Source organism: Natrix helvetica (assembly GCF_964273705.1).
Source record: "Natrix helvetica genome assembly, chromosome: 4".
NCBI classification, from domain to species: Eukaryota; Metazoa; Chordata; class Lepidosauria; order Squamata; family Natricidae; genus Natrix; species Natrix helvetica.
The window spans coordinates 120,850,686-120,864,438 of NC_138550.1; the positions used below are offsets into that span (position 1 = coordinate 120,850,686).

General features: G+C 38.7%; 1 protein-coding gene across 5 annotated transcripts in view; it reads left to right on the plus strand.

Annotated features, from left to right (window-relative positions):
* Positions 1-346: 346 nt before the first annotated feature.
* RBBP8 (RB binding protein 8, endonuclease) overlaps positions 347-13,753 on the plus strand; it is a 54,412-nt gene continuing 41,005 nt past the window's right edge. Inside the window, exons 1-2 of one of the 5 annotated variants that reach the window (XM_081952543.1) lie at positions 347-476; positions 13,445-13,665. In XM_081952543.1, the coding sequence (XP_081808669.1) occupies positions 13,554-13,665 (112 nt within the window). In that variant the 5' untranslated portion in view covers positions 347-476; positions 13,445-13,553. Of the gene's footprint in view, positions 477-1,303; positions 1,449-10,875; positions 11,851-12,377; positions 12,399-13,444; positions 13,666-13,753 lie in introns of those variants that run through there. The other 4 variants (XM_081952545.1, XM_081952542.1, XM_081952541.1 and 1 more) reach the window with 4 other exon arrangements.

A 13,753-nucleotide genomic window follows, 5' to 3' on the forward strand; every position in this document is an offset into this window, starting at 1 on the left:
ATTTGATAGTTACGGACGCAACACTCCCTAACTCCTTTGGTAAATTATTTTGCTGGAGGCTACATTTTATGTTGGGAGTTGGTGGAGGCGTGAATAATTCACCACTTATGAAGCTTCAGAGTTGAGTTGAGCCGCAGCATGTTGAACTGCCCTTTGATGCCGACTGGTTGAACGGGTTTCTGTTCTACCAAGGAACTGGTTTGACAGGACTGTTATGCCAACAAATTCTGGTATGATTCCATGTTCCAGAGAATGCAAAAACCTGCCCAGCCAGTTAAATGAAAGACATATTAGGTTATCCATTGCACATTGTATATATTTTAGGTGCAGCAGAACTCTTCTCTGCGTTCTGTTGCATGGTCCACTCTGACTTTCTCATCCTATATAAGCTTGATGTTTATCAGCTTAGGGAAGCTTAATAAACCTCATTGACGATCAAGAACAGAATCAGAGAAACCTGTTTCAGTTTTTAAAAGGTAAGTTTTGAAAGCATCAATTTAATACTATATTATTTCTGAAATTTAATTCTAGATGGTGTACAAATAGGCCACTTATTTTTTGTATGTGTTCTTTGGTGAATATATTTTTTCTATCTCAGTATATAGTTATGACTTACATCAGTTTGTAACTTGAGTGTTTTTTTCCCCCAGCAGGTTTCATTTAGCATTTTTATTTCAGGCAAAGGTGATTGTAGAAACATCTCTAAAATGGGGAAATAATTTTAAAGATGGATAGCTGAATTGTAGCCTGATCATTGCCTACTGTGATGCAGTGATCCAGTGTATAAATTTGTTTGTTGTGCTGCAATGTAACTCTGCAAATTTATTCAGAAGTTCAACTGATCTTATGCCAAACTGAATAGGCATTACATTGTTGTCATATCTTTGTGTAGAATAGATGGTAACTCAAATCAATTTTAGGACAGAAAATTTAAAAAAGGAAATGCTACACATGAGTTGTTTTTCATTGCAACATTAGTTCTTGTTTTTAATTAATTTTAATTATTTAACATATCAGATTCTTATTCTGACAGAAATTCTGACAAATCTTGATTCAGCACAACTTTACAAATTGTCCACTAGAAGGGTAGTTTGTCTTTTGCTATTATAAATAGGGGCTGTACACAGACGTTGTGCTCTAAAGTATAGACCAAAATGTAGCTCCACCTTTAGTTTAGGTGCTTAGGGTATGGATCTTATTATATATACAGGTAGTGTCATGTAAGAATTAGACATCTTTGAAAACAAAGGCTGTAGAATCTGGTGACTGATTAACTTGCTGAAGCTAAGTAGTATATTGGCTGAGCTGAACAGAAAGGAATGAAGACAGGTTTTGTCATGTCTGTTAGGACAAAATAACTTTTGTTTAACATAAATGTGACTTTTGTATTCCTCTTTCAACTGGAATTAAAACAAAAAGAAGTATACATTGGACTTTCTTTTCCTAGGGTAAGTTGTTGTAATATGAATTTTAGAAGAAACAATTAAGAATCTTTCTAATTACAAGGTAAGTAAAAATATCAGTGTCTATTGGGCAATGTTTAATGCTTAATTGCGCAGAATATTCCATGGAATCTTTTCAATAACTTTGGTCTCTGCAAATATCCAAGTTGATAAACAGCTATTTTTAATTATTCTTTGAGACAATCCCAAATAACTCTTGATTTAGCAGGGAATCGCATACTTAATCATTTTTACCTAGGCAACACTAGGCAAACTACTTTGAAATATTTTAGACAATGTGGCCTCATCAACTTAAAAGCTATTACTCAAAAGTTTAATTGTTGAGTTTAGCAGCTTAATCCTATGCACGTTGACATAGAAATTACTCCTACCAAATACAGTGGCACTCCTTCCAAATACAAATGGATAAGATTGCAACCTTATATGCTAATCCAACTACAGATTTATTTTATTAAATTTGAACCACATTTATTTTGGGTAAAAGCCAAAGAGAATTCAGTAAGCCCTGATTCTTAATAATACACAAAAGTGCTGCGCTACAATGAAAAATTGCAAATAACTGGATGGATTTTAATTGGTCATACTCATGAGTAATTGTAACTGGATTTCATGTCAGTTAGTTTCCATTTATGAAACGGAATTTATCTTCACTTTTCATCCTTCCTGTTCCCCAACTCATATCTGCTCTGGAACGATGGAATGGTCTTATTTGGGGATACATAATGCTGGATAAAGAATCTATTTTGTTGATAAAATAGTATCAACCCCCATAACATCCTTTAGCAGTGGAATGGAAGAATATATTCATGGATTCGAAAAATGTATGAGCCTGAATTCTTGTCAGCTCATTTTCTTCTGCTTTTGAAAAAGGCAACAAAACCCAATATCTTGAAGAAATTCTCTTGTATTGCTCTATAGTGCTGGCTACGTGAATTGGTAAAGTAGATTTCTGCTTCCCAGTGCTTTTAATCTGTACTATAACTCTAGTATCTACAGTTCACAGTGCAATTATGTATATATTGGCTCAGAAATAAATCTCATGCACTTCAAAAAGGCTCACTCACAAGTGGCTATAGGGTTTTTCTGCTTCACTACTATCCTTTTGTATACATATGTGGAAGGAAGGAATGGTGAGTGGTTCTAGGTGACTGTCAAAGCCAATGCTTATTGCAGTCAGACCAGGAAGGCATTATTTTCTTTTGACTTTTCTAACCTTCTCACTTACTACAGTATAAAATAAAATCAACCCAAAACATTTGGTATAGCTGTAGGCCCACATTTGGGCATGTAAGGAAAAAGAACAGGCTTAGGATTTTTGCCAAACATCAATGCCAGTACATCAATGGATATTTGTGCCAGTTGTATAAATGTCTGTAGATTTCCCTGTCAAATGAGCAGGACTTCCAATTCATCCTGCAGCCCTGTCAGTCAGCTTTGGGGTGAGCGTACATCTACTCCATCTTCCATGCTCCAATATTAGAATATTTGAGTTTTAGATTCAATATTTCTTAGTTATCATGATGTTTTAAGACAATCTCTTTGATAAAGCAAAGAGCACTTTGGTAGATTTTGCATAATTATAAATGGTAACAAATTCTTAATGATTTAATTTTTATATATTTTACAACCATGTTTTAAAAATGATTTCATGCACACAGTATGCCCTTTACAGGCTGACCCCGCATAGGATAGGACAAAACATACATCAAATGAATGGTTGGGATTTTCTGCCTTATCTATCAAAATGCCATCTCAATACTTGTTCCAACTGTATATCTAGTTGCGAGATTTTACACAGTACAAACATGAGTAACCAACCTGAAGAAAATTAATTCTGCATTTTGGACAGCAAGGAAAACTGTAGTGTAGCAATACGATATAGGTGTTGTAGTTCAAAAAAACCAAAGTAAGATGTCCAATCTTTCTAAATGGACATCTTACTTTTCTTTTTTGAACTACAACACCCATACCAATTTGGGTTTGGCCAGAAGAGATATTTTCATATAAGCTCATATTACTATGCAGTATTTTTCACAACAATGCCTCAAATATTCTGATACAGAATTCTGCTCTACTAAAAGGATATGAGAACATGGTAAAAGACTCTAGATTCTAAGTTAGAATTATGAAAATTAGATTTTTAGACTTTTGTGTTAGTAACAGGATCCATATTCAAAAAAACCATAACTAATAATTTCCTGAAGGCTTTTCACAAAAAGATATATACTGAATAAACATTTCAGTGATTATCCACTTTGTTTTTTGTTCTGATTTCCTAAAGGTTTTCTACAGTAATCCATGGATTATGAGAACATTTTGCACTAGGGTCATTTTCAAATAATTTAAAATTCCTGGCATTTCTTACAAATCTATTTGTGTTCTTCAATGAGACTACATTAATGACAAGGTCTTTCTTGTTCTAATATAACTAATGTTGGTGGTAATGCAAGGAAAGATAGAATTATTTTTTAATTATTAGTAGTTCAAAAATTACATTCACTAGCAATTCAATGTTTACATGATGAGTAGATTTATGTAGTACAGTATAGAAATAATATATCTGAGCTTACTTCATCACATAATCTGAACTGAGTTACAAGAAACTCTTTTTATACCTAGAGCACTTCTAATCTGTCTAATCTAGTACTGCTATTCTAATTGGTAATGTCAAAGCAACGTCCTGGAGGAACTTCTCATATCACCAGCTCTTTTCTTTTTAACTGGAAATGTCAAAGTTTAATTGAGGCCTTCTGCATGAAGGAAGCATGGACTATCACTTAACTATGAATTCCTTACTAGTTAAACAAATTGGAAAAAATATACACTTAAGATTTCTGGAATGCCCTACATCTTTATGACACAAAACAAACAGTAGCTAGCAGGAAGACTAACACAAAATGATTGTCTGAAAAAATCCAAGGAATGCAGTATTTTCCTGAAATACATATATACAGTGAAATTTCACACAGAAGGCTTTATCACAAGTCTAAATGACTAATGTTTACTTGATTACATCAATTTATAAAAAAAAACTAGAGTAGATTTTAGTCCCAATGTATTTATAAACTTACTGAGTGATTTTCATTAGGAAGTAGAGATCTACTTTTATTCAGTTATGGCAATAAAGAAACAACAGGGATACTTCTGGAAATAGTAATGTGTTAAGATTTTTTTAAAAATCCCTACTAAATAGGTCTCCCTGGTAGTAACAAAAAGTATTGTAATAAAAATAAATGTAATTAAGAGGGAAACATTTAAGTCAGTTAAGTATTGCTATCATCAATGTATTAAGTAGTTTAAAATGTCGTTGAGTTCCTGTCCATATTTGACCAGTACAATAGTGCTAATTCTTTTCTGTTTTATTGTTTGACTATTGATTTTATTCCTCCTAGACAAATGACACATGCTGTAGTATATTTCAATATCAACTCTGAATCCATTGAGAAGTATTCTTTTCATGAGAACTCAACACAGAGCTAGGTGTAATATGTCATCTCATTAACTGTGAACATCAAACAGTTCACAGCATTTGTTTCATACTTCCCTATTTTGTTTCTACAATAAAAACAATGCAACAAATCTGTAACTACAGATAAACAGATGGCCATTTAAATAGGTTCAAATAACTCATTCTGTTTGTATATTCATTTCTGACCAAAAGCAGATGTAACTCTGTGGGGAATATACATGATATCCCTGGATTTTCAGTAATAATATAAAGTAACACATTTCTTGAAATCTAAATTTGGGAAAGGATTATTTACTTTTATACAGCCAAATGTTTAGTGTAACTATTAAATTTATTCTATGGAAAATCAAATCTAAACATTATACTAGTCTCAACTTACGACCAAGTGGAGCCCAAAATTCTGTTGCCAAGTGAGATATTTGCTAAGTGACTTTTGTCACATTTTACGACCTTTCTTGCCACAGTTGTTAAGTGAATCACTGCAGTTGTTTAGTAATAGTTAGTAATACAGTTGTTAAGTGAATCTGGCTTCCCCATTCATTTTGCTTGTCAAAAGGTTGCAAAAGGGGATCACATGACCTTGGGACATAGCAACGGTCATAAGTATGAACCAGTTCTCAAGTTTCTGAATTTTGACCACATGATCCTGGGAATGCTACAAAGATCTTAAGTGTGAAAAATGGTCATAAAGCACTTTTTTCAGTGCCATTGTAACGTTGAACGGTCACTAAATGAACATAAGTTGATGTAATTGCAATCTTTTGAACATATTTTTAAATAAGATCCTGCAATTAAAGTCAATTTACATATGCAACAAATGTTTACATTTGCAACGCTTTTCAATTTCATTACAGAAATATAGAAATAAAGTTTTTTTTAAAAAAATGGCTTAACCTTAAAGGGATAGAATCAAGAGACTTGAGGAGGAGGTGTGACAAGCCAAATTTCACTGACAGTATGTTTTACATGTTGTGGATTGTAGACCACAGAAATCATGTTTTACATTATGAGCAAATTGACAAGATAACTGTCTTATCAACTTTTTAGCTCTCAGAATTCTAGATTTGCTAGATTTGGGGAGTCAATAAAGCCGAATACTGTATTGTAACCTAAGATTTGGGATCAGAAAATGAAAAAAACTTATTTATATGGTATATACAATGCACAAGTAACTTATTACCACCTACACCAGTGGTGAACCTATGGCATCCATGCCAGGGGGGCACTCAGAGCCCTCTCTGTAGGCACACATGCATCACCCCAGCAGAGTATGCCATAGGGTTTCCTGCCTGAGCAGGGATTGGACTAGAAGACTTACAAGGTCCCTTCCATCTCTGTTATTCTGATTATTATGGGCGATGTGCTCCCGAATTGACACGTAATAATGGCAATTAGTCATTTCTATGATCCTTCAGCGAAGCGAGCAATGCATCACTTCTACACTTTTCCCCTTGGTTGCCCTGCTCGCTTCCCCCCCCCCATAGAAGAGATCTCGCGAGAACTTGCCTGCATTCAGCTTTTCCTCAGGCAAGGAACAGAACAAAAGAAATACAGCAGGAAAGAGGGATCACTGGGTGCCCGGGGTGGCTCTGCGTTCTTTCCGGTGGTTTCTAAATTGCAATTGTCCTGACAGAGAGGGGTTTCGACCTCCTGTGGCAACTGCTCTCTTGGCGGCTGCGAGCAAAATGAAAAGAATGGGAGACCTCTGGAGAATGGAGGCTGGGCTTTGCCCCAATGAGTGAAGCTACTCCGGGGCGCCCAAAGCAGGGCAAATAGCGCTGATAGGGAAGCAAGAATAGCCTAAACAGGTATCTCAGCACAGCTTTACAGCAGCTGCTAACTCCTTCCTGGGAGTCACAGGACTGTGTACTTGTGGTCTGTCTTGCCAGCGGTCCCTTCAGCTGACCAGATGAGAAACCAACATCTGCCTTCTTGGTGTGGCAGTCGCCTTGGGCTTTGGGACCAGGTGAACGAAGGCAGCTTCTAATTCCTTTTTCACCTGGCATGACCTGGCAAATGGGTGAAGTTGGGACAGACAAAAGACAACTCCCCACCATAGAGGATATAGCACACAAGCTAGTAGGAGCAACAGTGTTCAGTGTACTAGATGCCCAGTCTGGTTACTGGCAATTGCGTCTTGACGAAGCTAGCAGTTATCTCACTACTTTCAACTCTCCTGCGGGTCGATGGCGCTTCACAAGGGTGCCTTTCGGCATAGCATCGGCACAGGAGATATTTCAAAAGAAATCACATGAACTAATTGCTGGTCTACAGGGTGTTGAAGTAATAGTTGATGATTTGTTGGTCTATGGAAAGGATCAAGTAGAACATGACAGAAACCTTACTGCTTTGCTCAATCGATGTCGTGAAAGAAATCTTAACTCAATCCAAATAAAATGCAAATTGGGGTAGGAGAAGTGACATATTTTGGACACCTACTAACCAAAGAGGGTTTGAAGCCTGATCCAAAGAAGATCACAGCAGTTCTTAACATGAAAGCCCCAGCCTCCAGAAAGGAACTGGAGACATCATTGGACATTTTCAACTATCTATCGAAATTCTCTAAGGGCCTCGCACAACAGACAGCACCGTTATGTGCATTGCTGCAGAAGGATGCCATTTGGTGTTGGGATGCAAACATGGAAAGGACTTTTGACAAAGTGAAGAAACTGATCACTAAATATCCCGGGCCAATACTGAGATACTTTGACGTAAATGCTGACACTGTGCTTCAAGTGGATGCATCCCAGTTTGGGTTAGGTGCTGTACTGACTCAACAAGGACATCCGGTGGCTTATGCTTCACGTGCACTGACCACGACACAAGCCAATTATGCTCAAATTGAGAAAGAGATGTTGGCCATTGTGAATGGATGTGAGAAGTTTTACCAGTACATATATGGTCGTCCAGTAGTTGTAGAAACCGATCACAAGCCGTTGGAGTACATACTACAAAAACCGCTAGCTTCTACACCTCCATGCTTGCAGCGAATGATTATGAAATTACAGCAGTATGATCTCACAGTGAAGTATAAGCCTGGGAAGGAAATTCCAATGGCAGATTGCCTCTCAAGAGTGTTTCCAGAAGGACATGAAGCCAGGGATGAACCTGAGTTGGAAGAGCAGGTACATACAATACTAGTCAACATGCCAATATCAGATGTACGGCTGGAGAAAATAAGACAAGACACCAAACAGGATAAAGTACTAGAGAAATTAACACGCGTCATGTGCAATGGCTGGCCAGAAAAATGCAAGAAGCTGTGTCCTGAGTTGCAGGAATTCTGGCCTGTGAAAGATGAACTATCCATTTATGAGGATATCATACTAATGGGTGACCGTATTCTTATACCTAAGTTGCAATGGGCAGAAGTAATGGAACAAATTCATCAGGGACATTTGGGCATCACTCTGTGTAAGCGCAGAGTACGGGAGGTGGTCTGCTGGCCTCATTTGGACACTGACATTGAAACACTTGTAAAGAAGTGTGACACCTGCCAGACATTTCAAAAAAACAATGCGAAAGAACCTCTTACACCGTGGAATGCTCCTTCACGTGCATGGCAGAGATTGGCTACGGACATTTTTCATTTTGGAAACATACACTATCTGATAATAGTAGACTACTACAGCAAATACTTTGAACTAGTGCAGCTGGGAAGTTTAAAAGCGGCAACAGTCATATGGGCCTTAAAGACAATACTTTCACGACATGGAGTGTGTGAAGAACTGGTGTCTGATAATGGGCCACAATTCTCATGTGCCGAATTCCAGTGCTTCCTGCGTGAATGGGGAATTAAGCACAAACCCACAAGCCCTTATCACCCACAGGCCAATGGCCTAGCAGAGAAGTATGTTGGCATAGCCAAATCCATCATACAGAAAGCACAAACGTCAGGGCAGGATGTGTATTTGGGCCTACTAAACTATTGTGCAACACCCATTGAGGGATTATGCTCACCAGCTCAGCTGTTAATGGGAAGAACACTGAGAACTACAGTGCCTACTGCTCCGCATAAATTGCAGCCTCGTTCCATTGCACATGAGCGGGTAATAGCTCAGAGGGACATAAACATGAGAAAGCAAAAACTGTATTTTGATAAATCTACCAAGCCTCTTCGTCCACTGTGTGCCGGGCAAGCTGTGAGGCATAGAGTCACTGGGAAAACATGGGAGCCTGCTCGAATTGTCAAAGAGGGCAATTCACCAAATCATATGTAGTTGAAACCAAGTGTGGACAGCAATTGAGAAGAAACAGGTGTCATCTGCGTCCAGACACGGCTGCCGACGCTGCGTTGGAAGAAGAAAACAACAAGGAAAGTGAAGCGCAGGTGCATGATAGCACAAAACTTCTGAACACGGATATACAGCCTACCGAAAATGACTAGAACAATGTAAGCATATCAGCATGTGACAATGCTGGGACCGACTCACAACTTGATAGTAACTTCACTGATGATCAGACAGCGGTAATGTTCTCACGCTATGGTCGAGTCATTAAACCCAAAATATGGAAAGATTTTGTAACATATTAGATGTTTTATACTTAAGAGGGGAGATGTAATGATGTGTAAGTTTTATGTTATATTTTAAGTGCAATTGCTGTGCTTAGCTCTTTAAGGCGGCTAGGAAACAGTTAACCTTTTTAATGATGTCATCCAGGGCAGAAGTTAGTTTTACAGATGGCTGCCGCTGAATAAAGACAAGCTCTGGTCAAGCTCCTCGCTGTCTGCCTTTATTTTATGCCAAAGTCATCACAGTTACCAGCTTAAGATGGCTGTAAGGGGAATTCATGGGGCATACAGCTACCAAAGCTAATAGTTATTATCTATGGTATCTAATTTACAACCATTCATTTAAGCCCCCGGACAAAGTTACAGCACTGAAAAGTTATTTACAATCTTGCATTTATAACTGTAAAAGCATCCCAGGGTTATGTGATCAAATTTTGGGAATTTTGGAAACATGATTCACTTAACATCTGCAGTGATCTGCTTAACAACCATCGTAAAGAAGTTAAGAGAAATTCTGGTTTAAATTGTAGTACTAAGTTGAAGATCTGTTTTATTGACCAGAAACTGTGGAACATTAGCAGAAGAGGCCCATTTTGCTCATGTCTCACCAAAAACGTACAAAGAATCTGACCACTCTAGTAAATAAAATTTAAATCACATAAATCTTTGGTTTAATCCAGCAGTTTATATGGAGCAGTTTATATGGCTCTTTTTTTGCCCTCCCCAGCCCTCAGGAGCACTTTGCAAGGCTCCCAAACCCTCTGCATGTCCATTTTTGCAAAGGGGGTGGAGTTTCAGTAGGCCAAAAAATGCTGTCTAAGACGCACCCAGATTTTCACCCTCTTTTTTGAGGGAAAAATGTGCGTCTTATACTCCAAAAATATGGTATGTAAAATATCTGAACATGTTAAATAACTTATTTAACTAATACATAACTAATATATTATAATTAAAATCAAGATAGGCAAGAATAAATATCCTATGTTTCCTTTTTCACACTGTACCCTCAAAGTACAATAATACAATAGCAGAGTTGGAAGGGACCTTGGAGGTCTTCTAGTCCAACTCCCTGCCTAGGCAGAAAATCATATACCAAGTAATGAAGGTAGTAGCTAAAGTCTTAAAAATCTTCAAAATTTGCTCTAGATTTTAGGTAGATGGAAGAACTCTTGTAGGAGTAAGATGAAGCTGTTCTTTATCCTATTCCCAAATGCACTTTGGACATGCCTTGAGGTCTCTTCTACTTGAGACTTTCCAAATAGGCTTGTTAGCGCAATATTATATTCAGGCCTGAAAACAGCTTTTTTTCTCTCTTATAGCCTATAGCAAGGAAAACTCGTTTCTAGGCAAATAAGAACACTGCAGTTTCTAAGAACTGACAATTTGATCTTTGTTTAATTTCAAGGCTATGAATGCAGCCTAAGCCTTTGAAAGTATTAGTTACTTGGAACTGCTGTGCTGAAGGGCAGGATTAAACAACGATCGCATCAAAAAGTATGTTCGGAGGGCAGTTAATCCCAATATTGTACAATATTCCTTTAGCATGTTTTGTAGCCAGTGTGTTTTGCCAGAAAAACCTACATTTCTATATTCTTTCACTATTTTATCTTCTCCCTTGATACTGTTGCCTTCTCCTCTGAGTTTCCACACAAAGCAGCCACTCTAGAGATTTATTTATTTTGAGGACGATGTATGCTACTAGTTTGCTATGCGTGATGATGATATCCATTTAGCCACGTCCGACCCTTAGCAATTCTATGGGCCAGGTTTCTTCACATCTTCCAATCTTCCACTACTTCTTTGAGTTAAAAAATCATTTAGGGCCTTTTTCTATTTTATTGTTGTTGTTGTTGTTAATTATTATTTTGTAAAACGAACAGAAACAACTATCTGGTACTAAAAGCAAGGCCGGATTTGAAGATCTGAGGCTATATTTAAACGCATTAATTCTATAAACAAAAGGCCTCTAAGCTGTCGTTCAGATCTCAGGGCTCCATCTGCTCCTCGGGCTGAACCGGCAGGACGGGATCGCTTAGGCGAGATGCGCTCAAAAGTTTCTCCCCTCAGCCATTCTGCACGCGCCCCGTGACTCGCTCTCCTTTCTTCTTCGCCTCTTCTTCCCGCGGCTCCAATAGAAGGCCTGGCCCACCAAACTGCGCTTCTTCATGACCATTTTGAAAAGAAGGGGAAATTCTCTCCTTTTTCAGCCGCCAAAACAGCCTCCGGCCAGCAGGGGCAGCTCGGTTCTTCCGGAAGCCCCGCGACTCAAATGTTGGCTCTCCCGCTGCGGTCTGCGAGCTAAGAACGAACAACGCCGCGGCTTGGCGGGCTGGAAAAAAAAGAAGCATCTTTCTTCGCCCGCTTTCCCTGTTCTGCCGTTCAATGAAAGGTACTAACGCCGCCAGGTATCCGCGCGCCAGAGCCCGCCTTTTTGGGCAGCCACGAGCGGCCGCTGCCTTCGTCCCTTCAGGAGCTTATCCTTTCCCGGCTCCCTTTGCCATTGTTCGCGGTCGGAGAGAGCACTCCGCGCAGGGCTTTCCGCGTCTGGGGCAAAACTCTTCCTCCCTCCCCGCCTCAAACTCCGCTCAGCACCCAAAAGCGCCCACGCACCTCCCTTGCTAAAAACCAAAGGGCTCCGCTTCGCCCCTTTCGGGCCGCCGAAAGTTTTCCTTTCCGTGGGATGCAGGGACCCCGCGCGCGCTCTGTTGCGCCCAGGCTAATATCGCCGTTTTCCCTTGGGCCCCTTTTGAAAAAGCCGCCCTTTTCAAACTCTGGAGAAATAGTCTGCCCTCTCAGGAGGCGTTTCCTGCTATGTCGGGCCGTCTCGCGAAGTTTTTAACCGCTGCGTGGCGGGCATAAATTGAAGCGATCCAGCTACGCTTAGAGTTCCCCCTGGAGGCGAAATGACCTCCGTCGGATGTTTATGGAAGGCGTCAGATCTTGAGGAGAGATGGTAAATGGTAAAAGGAAGATATTGCTGGAACAGTGAGCTTTGGATGGGGATCTGGCTAAAACGATTCAAGAGTTAACTTAGCTCGGGAGCTGCGTTATGAGGACGGGCACACCTTTGAGAACAACGACTGCCGCAGTGATCAAAGTGAAGACTTTCCCATGCGCTCCCTAGCTTGCTTAGATTTCTTCCTTTTTGTAATAGGTAGCAGTCTGATCTTCCAACCAGCTACTTGCTGGTGAGAAGAGCAGGCAAAGTAATACAGATTGCAATTTTGGAGCCAAGAACTGCATGTGATCAACAGGTTGCAAGTTGCCCAACCCAATCCTAAGGCATTCAGATCTAGGAAATAATGAGAATCAACCTACATACAACTATATAAGCATTGTAAAAGCACTGTGTATTTCAGTTGCCTTGAAACTGCTCTTAACTTGTGCCATGCCTCCTGGACGTTAGTCACTAGGATACTTTTCTGCATTTAATTTTTCTATGAGTTCATCATTTTCAGTCTCCTTCACTATTGTGCCTAGCTTTGCATACCACTTAATGTTTCCATCAACAGGTAATCTTTGTTTATCAACCACAATTGGAACTGAAAACTTGGTTGTTAAATAAAACAGTCACTAAGTGAAATCATGACTATGCTTATGATCTTACTTCAGCTTTCCTATGCTTTCCAGACATCCAAATGTTGTAAATGCAAAGACTGACAACATTATATTACTGTAACGATCTGTCTCTAAACAAGACAATCACTAAACAAGGCAAGATGTAATCTATAGTTAGCAGAATAATGTAATTAATTTTATTACAGCATAATAATTTATAAAACCTCAATTCTCTTATGTTTCTTCCAATTATGGCTTTTGTTTATTTCCTCAGGAAAAACTTGTATTTTGAGAACAATGAAAAGACAGCTTTCTAATGGTTTCTGCATTATTTTTTAAAAAATGCAATGAACAATCAAGATCTAAAAATAATGATATAAATTGATCACAATAACTATCATTTAACAACCTATATTGTAAACCTTGTATTTGTCATTGTAGGAATTTGATTGTCTGGAAAAAACAACAACGCTCCCTAACTGTAATGTGAACCTGAAGATAGCCAAACATCAAGAATTCAGAAAAAATTGAAAAACTGTAAACAGATAAAATGAGTGCTTCTGGAGGGAATTGTGGAAGTCCCAACTCTACAGAACCTGCAGCTGACTGTTTCAAGGAACTGTGGTCCAAATTGAAAGAATGTCATGATAAAGATGTCAAAGGTATGGTTGCTCTGTGTATTTAATCATTGTCACATTAATATTGATAGCCATGGGTTATTTCTAAATTAGCAACAGCTGTAAAATAATG